The 21,962-nt window shown below is 33.9% G+C and overlaps 1 protein-coding gene and 1 long non-coding RNA gene across 2 annotated transcripts; both read left to right on the top strand.

Moving 5' to 3' along the window:
• The first annotated feature begins 6,223 nt into the window (after nucleotides 1-6,223).
• Nucleotides 6,224-10,833, top strand: LOC105164497 (uncharacterized). The gene is made up of 5 exons (XR_016066137.1): nucleotides 6,224-6,710; nucleotides 7,874-7,926; nucleotides 8,910-9,142; nucleotides 9,296-9,423; nucleotides 9,528-10,833. It is a non-coding gene; the product is annotated as an uncharacterized LOC105164497 (long non-coding RNA).
• Nucleotides 10,834-11,124: 291 nt separating this feature from the next.
• Nucleotides 11,125-17,027, top strand: LOC105164495 (uncharacterized). Its single transcript, XM_020694539.2, has 6 exons — nucleotides 11,125-11,355; nucleotides 12,285-12,377; nucleotides 13,461-13,819; nucleotides 13,945-14,117; nucleotides 14,230-14,444; nucleotides 14,992-17,027. Exons 4-6 carry the CDS (start codon nucleotides 13,994-13,996, stop codon nucleotides 15,151-15,153), a joined length of 501 nt encoding a protein of 166 aa, XP_020550198.1. The 5' UTR covers nucleotides 11,125-11,355; nucleotides 12,285-12,377; nucleotides 13,461-13,819; nucleotides 13,945-13,993; the 3' UTR covers nucleotides 15,154-17,027.
• Nucleotides 17,028-21,962: the final 4,935 nt, after the last annotated feature.

Below are 21,962 nucleotides of genomic sequence, written 5' to 3'. Positions count from 1 at the left end.
CGTTGAGTGAGGCGAGCCTGGCCAACCATGTCGTCTACAGTTCAAAAAAGGGGAAAAGGGTTAGTAAACTCTACAACCTTCAAAAGGGTGAAGCAAAAGAGAAATCCGTCACCTAAAGAGCCCTCAACCGGAATAGGAGCAGGAGAAAGACGCGCGAGTCGGAGGACTTCCTCCACCAAGATTTTCTTCGGGTCGTATCGATAAGAGGAGAGACTCCTAATCAGATCATCTTCTAACCCACCCCCTTCGACCACGGGCTTGGGTTTCTCTAACACCCAATCACAGCAAAAGGGCCACCCTCGACCAGGTGGAGGTCGAATAAAAATAAACCTTTTTTTCCAAGGACCTACATTGGAGGTAAGGGGGGCCAGAAACCTACATTCTTTACGAGCGGACAAATAGAAAAAACCACTATCTGCTGATCTCGCTGATGTAGTGAAGGAATATAAAGACCAGAAATTGTCAAAACTAGGCTCATAACGGTGAACCCTCATTATGATGATGAAAATGATTATATGCCGGATCGAATTCGGCGAAAGTTGCATAGGGCATAATTCTAGACGCGTAAGGATTTGAGAAACATAAGGGGCAAGAGGCAACCTCAAACCTGCATCGAAATGGTTTAGAGACAGAGAATAGAAACCTCGAGGAGGGCGATGCATACGGTCAGTTGGGGTAGGGATAACGATCTCAAAGCTAGGAGGAATATAATATTTCTCACGTATCAGATGAACCTGCTGTCTAACCGTACTAACTATATTCTCCCGAGGTCTAAACTCAGGAGCAACGTTGGGGGTACCATCAGAACCCGAAGCAGCGCGAGGGGGGTTACGCGATCCGCGCCCTAACCTAACCCTAGACGGACCCTCATCGGGCATATAGGACTCGATCCTACGGGAAATGGGGGCAGGAGAAGAATGAGAACCAGAATCAGAACTTGAGGAAGGCATTGTACCTGGAGATGCAGAGGTTCGATGTCTGAATAACCGAGAATAGGCAGGAGCAATGACTTGAGGAAGAAGATGCCGGTAAAACTCCGTTTGAAATATGTCTCGATATATATGGGGAAGAGTGAGTTTCAAATTCAAAACTAGCCACACCTCGAGCGACATGTGGCATCAGGTACCTGAAGAGGCCCAACCTCCCTGACACGTGGCTCACCATAACCGAGGTCATTAATGCCCACGAAATTGTTCGAGTTCTACACGCTACTTAATATTGCGTCCAGAACTCCGGGGACTGATGATCGGGGTAAAATACACTCCCACATGAATGGGGGTAAAATCCCACTAATTATTCCCAGGAGGAATTTATGGATGCTATAATCATGGGAGTATCCAATTAAGCTATAATTTGGGGTGCGAAATTTAAGCAAGATTGCCATTTATCCGCACTTACTTGATTCTAACCATGGACTGGATCATACTTAAAACAGGGAAGAGGCTCTTAGCCGGGTAACGATTAATTTTCTTCTGAACTAAATTACTCTTGACATTCTTCTCAGGCTAAACATACTGACTTGAGCGTCGGAGAGCCTTAGTCGGGAAACCTCCCGACTGGCTTAACCCGCTTTCTGTGTTCTCAGGAATTGTCTCGAAGCTCAAATCGGGGATCGAAGTCACGTATCGCGACCTAGTCTCGGAGAGAAGTCTTCAGGACAGTTCAGGATAGTTGTTTTCTTTATATGATAGTTGTTTTCAGGATAACTACATAAAAATCTCTTAAATTTGAACATAATTTTATAATATTGCTTTATAGCATACTTAAACCTCAAATGAGTAAGTTACCAATTTTTCTATTTTCTACATATCACTAATTAGTACTCCGTACCAAGGCACGAGTAGATTACATTGTTACACAAATTAAAAATTAAAAAAATCATAAATAGTTCAAACTTTAAATATAAAAATGAGGATTTCACGGAGTTCCATCATTTCCATGATGATTATTAGAATAAATACCTGGTAGTATTCTAAACGCTAGTGTGTATGGCACACTCAAATAAGTATGCATAATTAAATCAAAATTTTAAAAAGTAATTTTATTTTTTAAAATAAATTATAATTGAAGAAACTTAAAATATTTAAATTTAAAAAAAAAAGTTATAAAGAGTTAGTGGAATTTGAAAAGTGTGAGCACTATGGGGGTTTATAAGAATGGTTTGGGGTGCAAATGAGTGGGAGCGTGGGAAGTTAACAAATAAATTAATTACTTAAATTAAATAATAAAAATTATATAAATTAGCAGACCAAAAATGTGAGATACCAAAATGATACTCTCACTTAATAATAAGGTATAGATATTCATATATAAAAATGTAGTAATTGGCGCAACAATAGTCTATATGTGTGTTGATTGGTAGTGTTTATTTATTATATTTATTTTCAAAATATTTCACTTTTGTACTTTTTAATTGTGAACAAAGATATAGACAAAAAGATATTGATTGTAGATAATATTGTTATAATTTGTTTAATAATACATATAAACTATATTTGACATATTTTGCTATTTTTGATTCTCGATAGTCTTAACTCACCACTTTATGAAATTTGTTTAGTTTTTTTTATATATTACATACGAACTTCTTTCAAAATATTCAAGAAAAATAATAAATAGTCGTCGAATATTATTACGCCTTGCTGAATTAGTGACCCAAAAAATTGCTACTCCAATTAATTATAACTCTAAATATCAAGCGGTGCGCGAGATTGTTGATTATAATATAATTATTTATGAGAGAATTAATTCTAAAACAATTGATTATAATATATGATTTGTTTATGATCATCGTTGTACATTCAAAAATTTGGACACAGAGTTTGGCTCCTCGTTTATATAATTAATTATAATATAATTGATAATGAGAAAATTAATTATAAAATAACTGATTTCAGAAAGATATAATGTTTGGATTCATAATTACTTATACAAAGACAAATTGTAGTTAATTTTCAAAACTAATATTTTGTAATGTCGATGAAGAAATTAAAAAAAATTACTTCATGGGTCAGACTAAAAGCCAAAAATTATTTGAAAATGGCCAAAAATTAAATAAAAATTAAAAAGTTAGATACAAAATAATTGCAGTGAAATTAAAAGCCAAAAATTATAAATTTTATTAAAATGTGATTTTGAGGGAATTGAATCTCAAAAGTCATTATTAGAAAATGGCCAAACTGAAAAAAAGTTGCATTTCTAAAAATCAATTTTGGTCTATTTAATCTTAGGGTCAAATGAACACTTAAAACATAAAATTTTCAATAATTTATAATAGAAGTTGCAATATTTCTCTACACCTAAATGATAAAGAACGTTAGGCTGAAGGACCAAAAAATAAATTAAGAAAACTATAAGGATAGTTTTGGTAAGTATAAGAATACCCATTCCTTTAGGGTTTGTATTTTATAAAAACCCTTCAAATTATTGTTCAAGAAAAACCCTCAATCTTTGAAACCCCTCTCCACTGCTTCAAAAAATCCAAGAAAGAGAAGTATCACCAGAAAAATTCAAGAAAGAGAAAAACCAAACACCCTCAGATTCATTTCCCCTTTCCTCTGTTCTCTTCTCGCCCAGAAAGACGCGGAAAAAAACACAAAGAGAAGCAAGGGTAAAGACGCGCTTCTTTGTTTACCAATCTGCACATGCAACCTCGATGAAGTTAGTGGTGGAGTGAGCCAAGTATGGCCGACTCAGGGCGGCGAAAGTGACGGGGCCTAAGAGGGCCTTCGTTGGGGGCTACCCAACTAGTCTTACATTTGCTTTGTTCTCAAAATCCACTAAAAGGAAGCTCGAAAGAAGGATCTAGCGACCCGACCTCGGGACCAGGATCAGCGATCCGATCCGAATTTCGTACGACCTACATTAGATGGAAATGATAACATGGTTCACATATCCATTGTTGTTGTACCTATTGACAACAGACATACATGGCAATGGTTTCTGGAGAAGTTGTTAGATGATATTGGCCGATTGAGCACTACGAAATTGAGTTCTATTTTAGATACACAAAAAAGGTTAGTAGAAGCATTAATAGAGTTTGTTTGTGAGAGTGAAAATAAGTAATATCTGAGACACAAGTACTGGAACCTTAAGATGAAGTTTAAGTATCAAGAACTTAAGATATACTTTTGGAAAGTTGCATGAACAAGCAACAAAAGGGATTTTGAAACAGAAATGCTAAAAATTGAATAATTGGATCCTAAAACTTTTGTTTCAATTGACACTGCATCTCAATGGTGGGGGAAAATCCCTTGTGAAGATTGGTGTAGGTCTTTCTTTTCAACCCACAATAAATGTGATACATTGATGAATAATTTGTGTGAAAGTTTCAATAACTATAAATTGGATGTACGCGATGAGCAATTATCACAGCTAGCATGTGTGTCACATTCTTATGTATGTGCATAATTTTTAATAGATATTTAAGATAAAATATTTTATAAATTATATTATTTACTTTTGATAGAGTTAAGGAATACCTAAAATATATATAAGATAATATATTTATATATATAAGATGAACGACGATATGGACGTTGCTGATGAAGAGGGTTTAGATTAGGTTTTATTTTTTTATTTTTTAATTAGATAATATTTTATATTAATATAATATATTCCTTAATTAATAATGTCTCATAATATTTATTACATTCTAGTATTTAATATTTATTCAATTAATTAAATTCATAAATATAATTAATTAAAGTTTCTTAAATTAATATAATTATAAATTAAAATTTATTAAAGTATATAAATTTTTATTTATTTATTTAATTTATTAAATATATGAATTAAATCATTTATTTATTTATTTAAATTTATTAAATATATGAATTAAATTATTTATTAAAATATATTACATAAAAATAATAAATTATAAAATAAAAAATTAGGAATATTTTGGTAATTATAAAGAAAATATTACAAATCTAAATTTAATTTATTAAATATATGAATTAAATCATTTATTTATTTATTTAAATTTATTAAATATATGGATTATATTATTTATTAAAATATATTACATAAAAATAATAAATTATAAAATCAAAAATTAGGAACATTTTGGTAATTATAAAGAAAATATTACGAATTTAAATAAATCAGTGTTCCTAATACCATTACTAAAATAGTTCTAATCACGTGTTTCTAAATTACATTGACCGTTCTGCTAAAATCATCTCAAATACGTGTTCATAAAAGTGGTTGACCGTTCCTAATTCAATTGCTAAGTTTTAAGTACGTGCTCCAAAATAAGAATGATCATTCCTAATACCATTAATAAAACAATTTTACATGACTAACCGTTCATAAAAAAGTTACAAAAGACTGTTCCAAACAAAAATATAACCGTGCCTAATAGTATTGCAAACATTGACAAACAAACAGTTACAAAGACAATTTCTATATTTATCACAAATACAAATAAATACAGTTCCAAAATTCAAGCACGAGTATTACAAAAACCTTTTCAAAAGTAAATCGATGTAAATAATATGGCCGTTCTAAATTTAGCCCAGTCCATTCCAATTAAAAAAATAATTTTTTTAGAAAAGTTTAATATTAAGAGCAGTTTCTAACAATGTGTTACGGTGCCCGTCCTAAATTGGAACGGTCAGGCATGACCTGTTTCTAAATATTTGTAATGCATTTATAAGAACATATAGCCAACTGTTCCAAAAATCGGTCCAGATTAATTTGGTCACTTTCAAACATTTCGAACGAAAAAAAAAAAACCGTTCATAGACTTATTTCTATCCTCTCTCTCTTGTCAACTTCTACATCAATTTTTATTCTCTCTCTCTCTCTTCTTCATAATTTTCTCATTATATTTGTTTTATATTTTTAATTTATCTAATTAATATATTTTTAAATAATAATTAGTTTTTTAAATTTAAATTAATAGTTCACACACATTTAAGTGTGCCATATATATATTAGTCGTTCTTTATATTTGATCTTGAAGTTCTATTTATCATTAAATTAAAATATTATTCAAATTAGCAGATTGATTATGAACACAAACTATTTATAAAATAATAATAAATTTTGGGTAAATCCTAAATTTATAAATTGGTATCTTTTGAAAACATTTGATGGCATATGTGATTGAGATATATTTACATTAGAAATTAATATAAAAACTTTGTGTATTTTACAAAAAGAAATTAATAAAAGAAAGGGTGGGGGGGCTAATGGCAACTTTGGGAATTACAAGTGATACATGTCGTCATCATCATCTTCATACCCAAGAAACACAAAACATTTCTCTCTCGCATATTTCTCAAAGTCTGTCTCTCTTCACTTCGGTATGAAGATGACGAATGCGAATTCCTTTTCTTCTTCTTCTTCCTTTTATGGATGATTTCTTAGAATCTTGATGTCATAGTTTTGGGAAGAAATTGTACTAAAGATATCCCATAAAAGAAAAAATCCACGGGTAAAAACCCTAAAAATCACCATCCTCTTTCCGGCCATTTTACCCAAAACCACCGTCCATCCACAATCCCACATTGTAAGCCTCACCCTTTCATTTTCCATTTCCTCTATTCATGTTACGATTCTCGCCCAAAAAAACAGAGGAAAGAATAAGGGGGGAAAGATCAGCAGAAAGGGAGGGAAGGGTTAGGGTTGAGTACCAGCGGCGGCGGAGGATCTGGGTTTATGACTCCGGAGGGTGATGGGGACCTCTTGTCTTCTGTTCCAATGTAATTCATTTTGACGCTCTCAGCCTTCCAGTTTTCTTGAAATATTGGGTGATGAAAACTTGTTAGTTTTTCACTTTTGAATGTATGGAAACTGCGCTTTTGGTTTTATCATTGGGTTGAAGAGTAGTTCAATTCTTGGCTTCTTGATTGAATTCTTTGTTGATTTTTTCTGGAATCAAGTTTTAGAAGTGTTCTCTTGTTTTTCTTAGGTAAAAGATGTCTAGAGAACAGCACGTTTTTCCCCCCTCCAGTTTTTAATTTCTTTAGGGTTTTCCTTAAAGATGGTGGGTTGTTCGTTTCTTGGTTGATTTCTTTCAAGAATTTGGTTGGCCTGGCAGGGAGGGTTTAGTTGTTTATTAACTGCTGCGCCACACAGGGACGTTCTTGATTGAATTCAAGTTTTTCAATTATCTTCTTTAAGGTTTTTATTGAACTTTAGGATGTAAGAATTGGAGTGAGAATGTAGATTTTTGTTTTAACGAAAAAAATGCACCCCAAGAAGATCATGCTGTTCTTAGATAAAATTTGGCTATTCTTCTTTCTCTTTGGGTTTTCATCCATCTTAAACTGGGACCTGCAGAGGAGGTTTACCTTTCTGGTTTTTTAAGTTACAGCCATTCGCATATATCTACGAATAAAGCCTGATTATGCATTAGTTATGGAATTTCTATGGCAAATAAAAGAAACAGAAAGGGCTTGTATGAAAAATAATAGGCATGCATTTCTAACTAGGTATTGTATCATTATCACAGATCTGTTTCTTTTGATCCCTTTATTGGTTGTTAGGTATGACTAACTCCATCTTGTTGTCAGCATAGTTCAAAACTTTAATATTGGAACATATGTGGATATTATTTTGTATGTTCTTTTGGTAGTGGTCATGACTCACAAGGAAAATATGTTATGGTGACCTGTACAATTAAATTAACAGTCGCGTATTGAATTGACAGTTGTTCATATTTTCATTAAGTCCTAACCGAGGACATAACTTGCCTTAGCCTTACCATTGCTTTATCTGCCACTTTTATTGTATTCCCTCTCACTTCTTGTTTCTTTGCTATGGAACTGAGCTCTTATGACAATTTGCACATTCTTAATTTATAAAATATAGACTTTTCTAAAACTAATTTACTAATATTTTGTGTTTTTCATGGTTGTTTCAGAGATTGGTCATTTTCCTGAAATGGCCAATAACTCCCGATCCACAGGCATGCAGGTATCGGATTTAAAATGCTTTCTTAAATAATATAGTTTGATAGTGGTTTCTACTTAAGCACATATTCTTGATGTATTTGGTGCACATTAGTTGATTATGTATTATTACATGTGAAGTAGTTTGCCACTACTATTACGTTAACGTGATTAAATGCTATTCCCATTCCTGTAAAAGATAGTGTAGTTATCTAACATGATTAAAGGTGAAGGCGATAAGCATTCATTTTTACATTCAAGTCTCCATTACTGCTGTCGTTCTTGGTTCATACTTGAATTAGTTTCTGCATGTAATGCTTAATCTTGGTTGTCTTATACGATGATTCATTTAAAATAAATAAATAATCATAAGCTATGCCATGTTATCTCCATTGTTGAAGTGTGAAGGGCATTCTTTATAGTCAGTGCTTTTTGTCCTCATTAATTAACAAGATATTTCCTCCACTCCTTTCAAGTTCTAATAGTTAGCATCGATATATCGGGTTTTACGTAATGCTGGGATTGGTTTGACATTGCCATGGTTAACCTGTGAATAGCGCTCCCCTTTGTCAATTATGTTGAAGCTTTTTTCCGGAACTCGGGGAAAGTTTGATGCTCTGGCAACTAATATGACTTAGGATAAATATTTCAACGTGGTTAACCACAGCTAAAAAGTTGATATTATATTAATCTTGTGTTATGGGGACGAGGATTATACTTTGCTTTCGTAGAAGCTGCTAAATTTATGTTCTTCCGTATTTACTAAATATGCTTTTACACTATATTTGTCATGTACTTGTCTCTTCTCTTGTCCAGTGTATCGTGAGCATGTTGTAATTGGAAGTCCTGGATGTAATAACTCATCTATATGTTTTCATATGTATAATTTAATGGAAAAATTGGGCGCTTTCTTGAAAGAGGATGAGGAAAGTTTGACTTAGACTTGTAAGCCTACTCGTAATCCATCTAGAATCATGATGAATCATCTGATTTCTTTATGTTTTGCAGGGTGATGCTGAATTTGTACCCCCAGCATTGGTGATAAGTTGACAACTGCTGGGCTTTGCTGCAGTTTTCTTAATTTAAATAGAATAGAATACAGTAAAAAATGGGGGGAGCTTGTTCCAGGAAGCAAGACCAACCGGTAAACGAGGATAACCTGAACCGAGGGGCTTCTGGTAGATATACTAAAAGTGGGAGCTCAAAATGGCTACGAACCTCATTTTCTAGATCATCTATTGGTAAGGGAAACGAAGTTGCCCATCTCTTATATCTGTGTATATACAAAATTCGGCAAGTATGTTTGACGTGGTTACTCTGTTTATAGTTCACTGTATAAGAGGGAGAGCCAAACTGTTTTAAGTGAATTGACAAGCAATTTTCTTTTGTTGTAGGACATAAACAAATATAGCACCTTCTCCATGCTGCCAAAGGATATAAGTCACAGATTTTTGACGATTTAGTGTGTTCCCAATGTCTAACTGATTATGTACTTGAAGCTTTTCGGGATTGTGCTCTTCAGGTTTGCAAGCTTTGCTAAGTGAAGAAATGGGTCACAAATTGCTTTGGCTGTCTAAAGGATAGACAGCAGCTGGTCTCATGAGCTCACTTTTCTGTTTGTTGCAGGATCTTAATTTGGGAGAATACCCAGGATTTAATGACAATTGGATGGACATCGTCTCTTCACAGGGTTCATCTCTACTCTCTGTGGATCTTTCGGGTTCGGATGTTAGTTATTATCAAAGTACTCTTTTTTTTTTTCTTTTGCTAGTTATTATCAAACTACTTTCATTTATATTATTTTTCTAGTTTACCCTTAGTAATTTGACAAATAAATGTGATTTTAGGAAGTCATAAGATTGAGACATGAATGTGCGCTAGCGTTATGTGATTGTTGCTTTGATTAACTGTGGAGTTGTTGAGCCATAATTTCATGCATTTTGAATTGCTTTGAAAGAGAGTTTGAATGTCTTCGCTTCTACTAAGTCTTAGGATTCTTGTGACATCATATTTGTTTGCTAAAACCCTATCCGATTGATCCTTATATCCCTAACATGGGACATGCATCATTTTGAAAAAAAAATCAAAGGCCCTTCCCCTTGGGAAAAAAAAGAAAGAATAGCAAAAAAAAGGAAATTACATCTACTCCGCTGGTTTAGGTCACTTAGTAACTGGGTAACTTCATCACAAATGTTGTTATTCACGTAAAACGGTGACCGGAGCTATGAGTATGCAAAGCACTTTAGGTAAAATGTGTTTTGGTTGAGTAACCAGGTGCCTTCACCACAAGTGTTGTCATTCGCGTCAAAAGGCCAGAATACGACGTTTTTTGGTTGAGTAATCGGGTGCCTTCACCACAAGTGTTGTCATTCGCGTCAAAAGACCGAAAGACGGCCTAAAGAACACAAGTCACGGGCAAAAATGAAGGAAAAAAAAAGAGAAAAGAGCCGTGACAAAATACAAGGGGAAGAAAAAAGAAAAAAATTCATTATTGGCCCAAAGAAAAGAAAGAAAAGCGAAATCCGTCCCTACTTAGGTAGATATAAGGAGATAAAGGGTATTGTGCTAGCATCGAGGATGATAACATTTAGAAACCTGTAGATTTTGTGGAAGCTTGATTGTCCTGCTCTCTATCTGGGACAACAAAGTGCGGTGATGTGATTGGCCTCTTACCCTCGTTATGATAAGTTAGCATTTGTACAACGTATTGCTGCATTTGTGTTTTGAGATTATGTGCACATAATATTTCGTTTTGTTTGGGGGACTATAACTTTAAAGACGTTACAACAATCCTTTCTTTCTTTTTTGATTTATTAAAACAATTGTCACATTTATTTCTTGGTGCTATATGAAATTTTTTCTGTATAAAAATCATTTATTTAGAGAATGCCTTTTCTTATGTGACTATTATTTTTGGTTAGTAGGAGATAGATTTTTGCCTTGATATTATTTTACCAATATAACTGAAAATAATTATTGTAACGACATTTAAATTTTATATTATTATAGTTCTCTTTAATTTTATGAATTATTTCTTTTAGATTGCCATCTCAGCAGGTTCAAGATCAGTATACAGCGGTGATGCTTCTTACATGGGCTCTCCCACCCACCCCCACCCCCACCCCCCACCCCTAAAACTTAGAAGGAAAATGTACAGGTTGTGCTTGAATATAAAGAGTTAAAGAAATCTTTCATGCTGGATATAGAGAAGTATCATAACTTTTTAACTTTACTGACCCATGAATACAGTTTATCCAGGTATATGAGGTCGTGAATCATTGTTAACTAACAATTGAAAATAAAATCAGATTCCTTTTTTATCTTTCATTTTTCTTTTAACTCTTCTAATGAAGTTCATGAGATAATTTTATTTCAGTTACATTTGTACACTTAGTGAGAAGACCATGGTGATGTCGCGGGAAGTGCTTCTTAGTGTTGGTGTTCCATGGTGCAGGTGACTATTCATATTCTATTATATCATGTTTATCATTTGTCTCCCACAATTGTGTGTTGCTGGGTACTTACGTTAAACCCATTCATTAGTTCATTGGTAGGGTGAGCTATTGGAGAATTTATTTGCATATATAAGTGAAAAAACTTGAACTTGGTTTACAAATATGGTCTATAACGTTATGTAGGAAATTTTAGCTTTGTACTCTACCATGTGAATTTTTTTTGTCAAGTTCATGTCCCCGAAATTCAGAGAGTGAACTTCAGCAAAAGTGAAGAGATATCAGTATTTTTTTTTCTTTGACAGAAAATTTATTTCTCTTTCCTTTATTTTCTTCCTTTTGTTTCACCCCCTCCAATAAAAACTGAAGGATGGTTCTTGCTCGGAATTTGCGTTTCGTAACTGAAGGCTTTGAAACATGTTATGCATGTAGTAAAACTTCTCTTATGCTCTTTGCTTCATTCCATTTTATTCACACCTAAGGAGCTCTATTCGTGTATTCTCAAGTCTCGCGTGTACTAGTTCGCTGCGGACTGTTTAACCAAAACCAATGACTTGTCTGATCTGTTCTGCACCTTAATTAAATTATTAGATACCGACCTTTGAATTTTTAGAACATATTAAGTTGACCACTAGTGCTTGATTTGGTAAATGCTCTCCACAACTTAAGTAAATATTGCTATAACAGGTGCTGAGTTTTCTCCCCTTATTTCTTTTCTTTCTTAAGTTGGTGTCTCCCTTGCTATACACGTACATTTGCATTTCATGCTTGAATCTTAAGGCTATACTATATCATCCCTTTCCTTAATAAGACAAGTGGCACCACCTTTATCTAAATTGATATTTGGTTGACCTTAAGTAGCTCTTAGATTGTTTTTCTATATCTATGTCCTTGGGCTGGCCATCAATTGTAGTTGTGTCTTTTCATGCAGAATGATGATGAGGATATGGTCTACTACATGTACAATGCTTATCTTCACAAGCAAATTACATGCTTTCTTTCTCATCCACTTGCCATCGACAAGGTTAGTTGATTATGATTTGTTTGCTGTCATGCATCAATCTTCATTGAATATTGAGAACTAAGTTGTACATGTTTTAGCTTCTTCAAATGTGGTACAAGTTTGTTGTTTTATCGTATGTTTTATTTATGTTTCTGATTCATGGGATTGATAACCAAAAGGGTGCAAGTTACTGAAGTTAGGGCTGATTGTCAAGTGGAGAATAATAGAGTTGGCGGTTTATGTGTCACTGATGAACAAATTCCCGCCAGGTTCTGTAGGAAGTTGCAATAATGCTGGTATTGTAATGATCCTCTTGGATAAAAAACATCCATGTTACCCTTAACATGTAAATATTAAGGTGGACTTGGATTACAACAAGAAGATGAAGTAAGAAACAAAGACTTGTGAAAGTGTAGCTTGACGATGATATAGCGCGAGGACTTAATTAAGATGTTATTTTGCAATTTAAGAATGGTACTAGCACACTGATTAGGACATGCAATTTCATGGGTACTAGTGAGAGTCTTTGAGGGAGGGGTTGATTGAGATGATTCATGATGGAAAAAAGAATTTCCATGTCAACATAAAATTCGCATTACGCAATGAAATAAATTTTTGGGGTAGCAAGTTGAGTTGGTTTGCAACTCTATAAAAGTCCATTATCATTTTATTTACGTTTATTTGGTCTACATCGATTAATGGTCTATGTATTCAGTTTCTTGGTAATTGTGAATGTGACAGTAGGTCGCTTTCATGTTGAAGCTACTAGATAGGTTGTGGGAACCGTTTTCATACTATGTTATTGTCATGAGAGAGCTTATTTGTTACTTTCAAATGATTTCTCATGTACATTTTGTGTTTTCGAGATACTTCACATAAAAAGTTTGATGGGATGGAATCCAAATTGCAGGCCTGCGAGGCTGTGTTTGCTGAAGATGCTTAATTGGAGTATCTCAATTAGCTTGTACTTGATTGGATTATTGACTTTTCTCTCGCTAAAAAATGACTTTTTAGCCCCTGAACGATTTTCCTTAATCTCAGCTCCTTTATGTGAAGGAATCTGATTATTTGATGTTGTTGCTGATAGAGTGCTATTTCTTGTAGCAATACATCCACCATCTAGAGGCTCAACTTCAGGAAGAGATGCACGGCATGCTCCTCTATATGGTGCTGGGCTGGAAGCTTTGTCAATGAAGGAGCTCGAGACGATATCACGTATCCATGAAGAAGGGCTGAGGCAGATACATGCCATACAACAGCGTAAAGGAAGTCCAGCTGGGAGTCACTTGTAAGTTCCACAACCTACCTGACACACATGGGTTGTATCCACCTACTCCGCCTCCAATGGCTGTTGGATTGCCTCCTCCGCTTATCCCAAATGGTGTTGGGATCCATAGAAATGGGCATGTTAATGGTGGTGCCAGCCCCTGGTTCAATCGTTAGAACGACGTCCCTGATGTGAGGTGATATTGTCTTCGAGTTTGTGACACTCACTAATCTCTTTGATCAGGATTCTGGATTTCTAGTCCAGGATACTGTTATCTTCTCTGCTGAGGTTCTTATATTGAAATAAACTTCCATAATGCAGGACGTCACTGATCAAGAAACTGACTCAGGAACTGCCTGTTCTCAGTTGGATGGAATTGGGAAGAGGAGCTCATTCACCTGGAAAGTGGAATTTCTTGTCCTTCAAGGAAATAATGGAAACTAGAAAATTTTTTCGCAAATTCTTTCAAGCTGGTGGATGTGAGCTTCGGATTGGTGGGTAGCTCTTTAAAAGCTTGAATTATTTCAATGCAAATTGCTGCAGCAGCTAGTGGAATTATGGTGGATGATCTATTCTAATTTTTTGCTGCCGCCTTTGATTGTGCAGGAGTATATGAGTCTTTTGACACCATATGTATATATTTGGAGAGTGATCAGTCAGTTGGCAGTGATCCCGAGAAGACCTGGAACAATTCGGTTATTCAGTTTATGAAGGTATCTGACATGTTGGAAGCTGATGCAGGATTTCTGCTGCGAGACACAGTTGTATTTGTTTGTGAGATCTTGGACTACTGTCCATGGTTCGATTTTTCAGACCTGGAGGTTAGTAGGTCCTTTTTATTCTCAGTATCTGGTCACTCGGTCCTATTGATCAAAGCCATATATGGGTAATCATGGATTCTGTTGACTATAAGCAACTCTACTGATGAACATAAATCCTCATTGGTTCTCCCTTCTGCAAAAATAGAAATCTTGGCCTTGGTTATTCTAGCATGTGTGGAGCCATATTTTGTTGCTTTGGGCACTCTTTCTTGGGTGAAATTTTTTGGTTGATTTTTGTGGTGAATGGACCATTTTTCATGCTGTATTTCGTCTCCCCTTATTCTCTTAAGGACCATCTCTCTTTTCTGTTGGCAAGCATGCAAGTTAAAAAGCTGCCATCTAAAAGGATTCAAAACTTGAACACTCAATTTTACCACTCTCTTAAATTGTCTGCAGAAAACAATGATTGGCGAATAAAGGCAGCCAAGAGATTCATATTGAGCTAGAAATATGTCTTCACCAGTTGGCACTATCTTTCTCATTGTTAGCCATTATAATGTACATTTGATGTCATGCCCTGGTGTTAATTCAGTACATTGTTTTTCAGGTTTTAGCTTCTGAAGATGATCAAGACGGCCTGACAACTGACCCTGACGAACTCATTTATTCTGATGACAGTGAAGATCTAAGTGGAGATGAAAAAGACATCTTCAGAAATCTTCTATCTGGGGCCGGGTTTCACCTTACTTATGAAGACAAGAACATATAGTAAAAACTGGCTGCGGTTCTGTCTCTGTTGCTGTTTTCGGTGATCAGGAATGATTACTTGTCCTGATTTGGCTTTAAACTGTAAGGGAACTAGAACTGAATTTTCACCAAGTATATCGTCAATTTTAATCAAACTTCTTCTGTTTTATACCTGTGAGGATTTCGTGGACACTTGTTAGTCTGCTATCAGCCTTCTTGCACGTTATCCCAACTTCACCAAAATTTTATTATATCATCTTTTCACTAACCCATTTAAAAGCTCCCTTTTTGTTTTAAATTTTGTATTGAACATATCTTCATCAGAAATAATTATCTAGTCTACCTTAAACGGTGCAAGATGCTCGAGGCTCATACTAGTCTTTGAAAATGTATTTGTCTCCCTTGAAGCAGTATCTACTTGCTTAATTAATTTTTTTAGCAATGGCAATGCAGATAAGGTAGGCTGGTAGAGCTCATGGCTCTTGCCTCGCATGTGCACCCCTTGATAGCGGCAGCCAAAGCTCTACATGGCTGTCATTTTCTGATTATTGTTTGAGAGGTGCATGAAATTTGCTGCATTTTTATCTTTGCTTTGTGATTAATAGGTAAGTTTCGCAATTCTCATATGTAGAAAAGATTTGCTATGCTTGAATCGATCTTTTCTTTAGTTTCTGTAGCTCATTGCTTCTAATTAATACATTTTGACAATTGAATTAGATCAGAAAGACTTGTTTTAGAAAAATAAGGAAGATATGACTTGGTACTTCCAAAACTTTGATTTATTATTGCTTGTGCACTCTATGTATTATGACATATTACTCCTATTGGATTAGAGTGACTTGCCAAACAATCTTTCTTGTAATAAAGTAACAAGAGATTGGAGACCAGTATGCAATGTGACAATTGAATTAGATTAGTTGGGGAATTAATGTGTTGGAATGTGGATGTGTGAGGACTAAAAGTTTTTATTTGGGGGTTGACAATTTTTAGTAAACACCGAAACTTGTGAAGGAAGTTAGTGTCTTGAGAAAAATATGAGAATTATCCTATGTAGCACTTGAATTTTCTGATTGTTGTCTTGTGTTATCCCTTAGATTAATAGGAATTTTTGGTATAAGTCGAGATAAGCAGGAGACACTAGCACTAGTGGCATATAAAAAAAAGGTAGTGTGAAGTGTGTCCCATTGACTGCATCAAATGAACAATGTTCAAGAATCAACACAAAAGCCTTTGTGTGAGCTTTTGGACCAAAGCACTTTCATTTAAATAGTGCTACATTTCTTTTGATCGAGGGCATCAAACTTAGTGTGTCCATTCTAGAACTTGCTTGTGTAATACATTTTGAGTCCGCATTCTTGTAAGATTGGTGCATGAAAGTGATAAGGGCACTTAGGAATACCCCATTACCTCAAAAGAGCCTACCTTGAATTCACCCATAGAATAACTCATTTGAGCCTTGGCTTTTCTTTTGTTGGTTAAACCACGTCATAAGCTAAATCATCCCCTTCTTGATTATCTCCTAAACTGATTTTTGAACCCATTTAAGGGGATGGTGTTGGCTTAGTTGCTTGTAAATTGACATGAAAACGAGTGAATAACAACGGATGCAGTGCTATCCCCAAGGAAACGAAAAAGAGAAATGGAACGAGGAAATAAAAAACAAAAAGAACAAAGAGATGAAGAAAAAGGAGAAGAGAAAGAAGAAGAAAAAAAGAAAGGAAAGAAGAAAATATTGAGGAAAAAAAAAAGAAAGGAAAGAAGAAAATGAGGAAAAAAAAGAAGAAGAAAAAACGAAAGGAAAGAAGAAAAGATTGAGAAGAAAAAGAAATAGAAAACGAAAAAATTGGAGGTGTTTGATTGTTCAAATTACTTGAATCGAGTTGAATGGCAATGAGGTTGGAAAGATAAGCAACTAGGTCGGCATCGCTCCTTTGAATTCATAAGCCCCAATTCGGCCTATCTTTTGCCACACCTTGTCCTAAGCCCCATTACAACCCTTGAAAAGACCCTTTGATTCATGTATTAATTTTCATTTCATTTGATTCACAAGCAAGCCTATGGTAATGGCATTCTATGTATTGATTTGAGTGGAACCCAAATTCTTAAACACTTTATGAGTGGAGTGATTACACTGATACCTTTGTGAGAGTGTTGAGACTTGTTTCATTTTATTTTGATGAAGTCAATGGGATACTTGTGTGTTGAATATTGTATGTTGTACTACAAGTGCTTGTCTCAATATTGCTGGCTCTTCTTATACTATTAAGTCTTATTAATATAGGGGATGTACTTGAGTGACATGAAAGGATATTTGAGAATTGCTACTTGGATAATTTGTGTATTTGGATTGAGACATGCTTGAGGACAGTCATGGTTTCAGTGTGGGGGAATAAGATATATTTTAAAGCTCATATGCATGCTTATTCGAGTGATTGGGAAAGATTTTATTACATACTTTAGTGATGTTGAGTTACCCCAATTTCCTAGAGGATGGGAGTGGGTGTGTAAGGTAGGTGATAGTTTTTTTCACTTCACAGTGGAAGTTGTAGGAGTGTGGTTTAACTCTTGTGTTATTGTGGTGAGGGGATTTTTGTTTAGAGCTAGCATGTTTTATAATTAATGTTGTGTGTCGTCTTCTGCCCCTTTATATACTACTTTCTGTTCTTTTATTGTTCACATATTTTCTTTACAGTTACTTTCTACTTACAAATTTGTTTAATTATAGTCTATGGTTTTAGTTTAGAATATGCTAATTAATATTTTTAATATAATTAGTAAATATATTAATTCCATATACGTTTACATGCTTATAATATGTAGTTATTTTATTAATGAGATGAAAATAAAGTATAAATGTATGACAGTATGAGGATAGAAATCGATTTTGCACTCCTGATCTTGAGTTCAGAACTGCATGCTATAATGTTCATGATGATTTTTCATTGATGTGCAGTGAGGTTCCTTCTATGGCTCCTTATGCATGGCTGGTATATTCTGAAACAAAGAGAGGTTCTAAACATAAGCGGGGACTATTTGGATGTAGTGCATAGAGAACTTGCAGTGTTCTTTTCTTTTTTAATCTATTTATGTTGAAAGTATGACAGTGACTTATGATTTGTACTTTGGTGTGATCATTTGCAGGTTTGGTAAGAAAAAAACATAGTCCTTCTGATAGCCAATATTTGCAGATCAGATTCGCTCTATGTGCCAAAGCATGTGTGCTGGGTCAAACCTCGAATATGATTCTTCATTTGATTTGAGCACTGAGCGAAAGAAAGTGAGAGTATCATGCAGTTGTTGCTGGCCAGCCCATGTTCCACTTTCTGGGAGTGCTGAGACGGTAGCATCCCTATGATCCATGTGATCATGGCAGCAGTGGCAAGACATTCCTATGGTGGAGAACAAGATAAGGTAGTACTGTTAGTTAAAACATGTTGAACCAGAGGGCACCAATTGTTTACCCTTTTCATTTATTCTTTTGTTATGCTATTGAATTAGCTGCTTATGGATTCTTATTTGATGGCAGGATCCAGATGCTTCGATCCGTAAAAGGGCCCTCAAGCTTGTTTATCTTCTAGTAAATGAAAGCAATGTGAAGCCTTTGACAAAGGAGCTTGTTGATTATCTAGAAGTAAGTGTACTGGAATTTAAGGGAGACCTCACGGCCAAAATTTGCTCAATTGTGGAGAAGTCGAATGATCTATAGTTTGTCTATAAGGTTTGCTCACTTTCTTGTCCAATTAGTTTTATAATATGATGTTTGATGCATGCTATGTTCATGACTTCATGTGAATGTGTGTCCATGTGTCTTGAAGCAGCTCATAACTATGGAGTACTTTACAGAGTATCTACTTGATTTGGTCTCTGGATGAGTTGTTTTCTCCAACTTGCAAGGTTTAAGAAAGTTTGGTTATTGATTGATTTTGCTTTGTTTTATAGGTCAGATATTTGCTTTGTTCTGAAACAATTGTTTCAGTAACAGAACATTTTAAAGGTCTTTCTTCCTTTTCCCTACTAGTGGCCCCTCTAGCTCCTCTACGTATTGCATGTCAAAACCTTATTTTGCTCTCATTATGGTCTTTCACAGCCACATATTTCTCAGATGCTTCAATTCTATGCCTTCACATATTTTTTCTCTTCTTTTCCATGTGTTGTGGCCTGTGATCACCCAAGTAGTAAAACATGCATGACCTGCTATATAGGTTGACAATATAAATAAATTGGTTGAACTTGAATAATGATGTATCTTCTAGTTTATTGTAGTTAAACATAATCTCATTCATCTTGCTGTGTGGTGCCAGGTTTGTTGTTTGTGGCTTTATGTATAGTACGGAGATAACATGTCTGTTGTATGCCTCTTTATTTGTGTTGTTAATAATTATTTCACAAATGGATCAAGAAAAGCTTTTGGGTATCAAATATTACTTTCTTTTTTGTCAATCTGGGAGTCGGCTTACAAGCATTATTTTCATCCCAAACACTGGGGTGGAGTTAAGCTTAATTGCTTAAATTCGCTTCTCGATTGAAAGAGATACTGTATGAGATTAAAGCAAAATGATGAAAATGTTAATGTTCCTCTTTATCAGCAGAGCTGGGATTAATGTGCTTGGCTGATTGTATAGATGTTAAAAACTTATCTAGCATTGATTGTGTTGTTTCTTAGGGGTGTTCGTTAAGAGTCCTCCAACCTGGAGATATCCCAAGGGCTTTGCCATTTGGGCAGAGTCTTAGCAGGCACCTTGCAAAACATATTTCTATATCTCATAATTGGATTCACATCTTGAAAAAAGTGACTCTCCTTGTTCCTCATAATTGGAATGACATCCAGGGAAAAGTGACTTGCCTTGCCTTGCCTTGCCTTGCCTTTTCTTTTGTAACTCATTCTGATAGATGCCTTGTTAATTAAAATTCATGTAATCTGGGAATTAATCTGTTCTTGTGGTATACACTATGCTCTTGCGAGCTTGGACTGAGCTTCAAGCTTCTCAATTTTACCACCTTGTAAAGACAGCCTTGTAGCCACGTAATAACACTTTGCAGGGAATGAAAACACAGTTGCTGAACTGAGGATGGTAACCTTCCAGTGACGGGCAAACACGGATTTACTTTGCATGGTGAGAACATCTACATTCTAATGTAGCTCTTTCCATTCCTACTTCAACCTTAGGAAAGAAACAGGATTAATAAACAAACTTGTTTTTTCATTTATTTGTGTTCTTTACTAACCATTCATTTCGTTTTGCTTACAGCATATTGCCAAGAAGCGAATGAAGTTCATTCCATTGGTTATAGCACTCAGTTGTTTTAAATTTATGAGATGAGCTTCTGATTGATAATTTTTATGAATAATAAGACCTCATACTTTTTAATCATATATATTAATTTAAAATATAAATAAGAGATTAAATTTTAAATGTAGAGGGGTATAAATATCTGTATATATCTAATTAGTTATTAGGTTATAAATTTAAATTATCTATGCTAATAAATTTTTTTGGAAACAATGAAATTGATGAGAGCAATCGAGAAGAAGTGTGGTTGTTAGGAGTACTGGAGAGTGAATATTCAAATTTAGGCATTGAATAGAAGTTGAATGCTTTTATTGCGTTGATTGATCTACTCAGAGTTGGTACTTAGAGATGGTTGCAGTATCAAAATGGAGGTAATCCTTTTATTTAATCCTTAATGTATCAAATAGCTCCTCTTTTTTGTGCAGGAATGTGATTGTTGTGGAAAATTGGCAAGAGCAACAACTGTCAGGTTTGCAATTTGCATGGAGTTTTGCATTCTCTCTGTTGTTATCTCTCTCTCTCTCTCTCTCTTAACATAACTCAACTTTTTGATCGGTTTGTAGTTTATTATTTTTTATAAAATTTTTATATTAAATAATATTTAATTGATATAAAATTAAAAGATTATTTTTTTATTTATATTTATAGCTAAACTTATTACAAAAAGATCAAAAGGGGTATGAAAGCAATATTTACAAGAATGAATAATACGATCCAAAGTACTTTTATTAAATCACATCTTAATCGAAATACTAAATGAATTACCACACTTGCATAAATTATTTTTATTACTAAAAAGTAGAAGGGGTGTCAAAGTAATATTTATAGAATGAATACTATAACTTCATATATATCTATATTATTTTTACTAAATCCAAAATTATTTTATTAATCTTCTTATTGAATCTGCGTGTAATTTACTCTTTTTAAAATTAAAATATTAAATTGTTTAAGTCATAAATTAATAAAATAGATCAATTAAGATATTATAAATTATTTATAATTAATATTCTAAATTTTTTAATCAGTGTATAATTTACTCTTCTTAAAAATAAAATATTATATTATTTGATTTTATATTATATTAATAAAATAGTTATTAGGTTATAATTTAAATTAAAAATTACCATATTAAAATTTTAAATTAAAAGGTTAATATTTTATTTTTATTTATAGCTAAATTTTTATTAGCAAAAGATAGGAACAATATTTAATAGAGTAGATAGAGTGTGTAGGATCAATATTTATTAGATTAGATAGAGAGTGTGTCATGAGAACTATAATATGATCTCCAATTTTTTTATTATAATAATATAAATTGTTATTATTTTATTAACTTTTTTTATGTATAATAAGTACACCTTTTTATTATAAATTTAGATTAAAAAGTTATCAAGATTAATTTTTTATTTTTATTATCCGAATGGGCCAAAGTCAATATTTGAGAATGAAAATACACCCACATATATTTTTTATTTGTACTAATTTAAATTTAATTAAATTGGAATATAAAGTAACATCTTTTAACAGTTTTATATCA

This window comes from Sesamum indicum, linkage group LG6, assembly GCF_026168435.1.
Source record: "Sesamum indicum cultivar Baizhima isolate 11 linkage group LG6, ASM2616843v1, whole genome shotgun sequence".
Taxonomy (NCBI): domain Eukaryota; kingdom Viridiplantae; phylum Streptophyta; class Magnoliopsida; order Lamiales; family Pedaliaceae; genus Sesamum; species Sesamum indicum.
The sequence above is the reverse complement of the archived record's forward strand: the minus strand, read 5'-3'. Positions and strand labels throughout refer to the sequence as shown.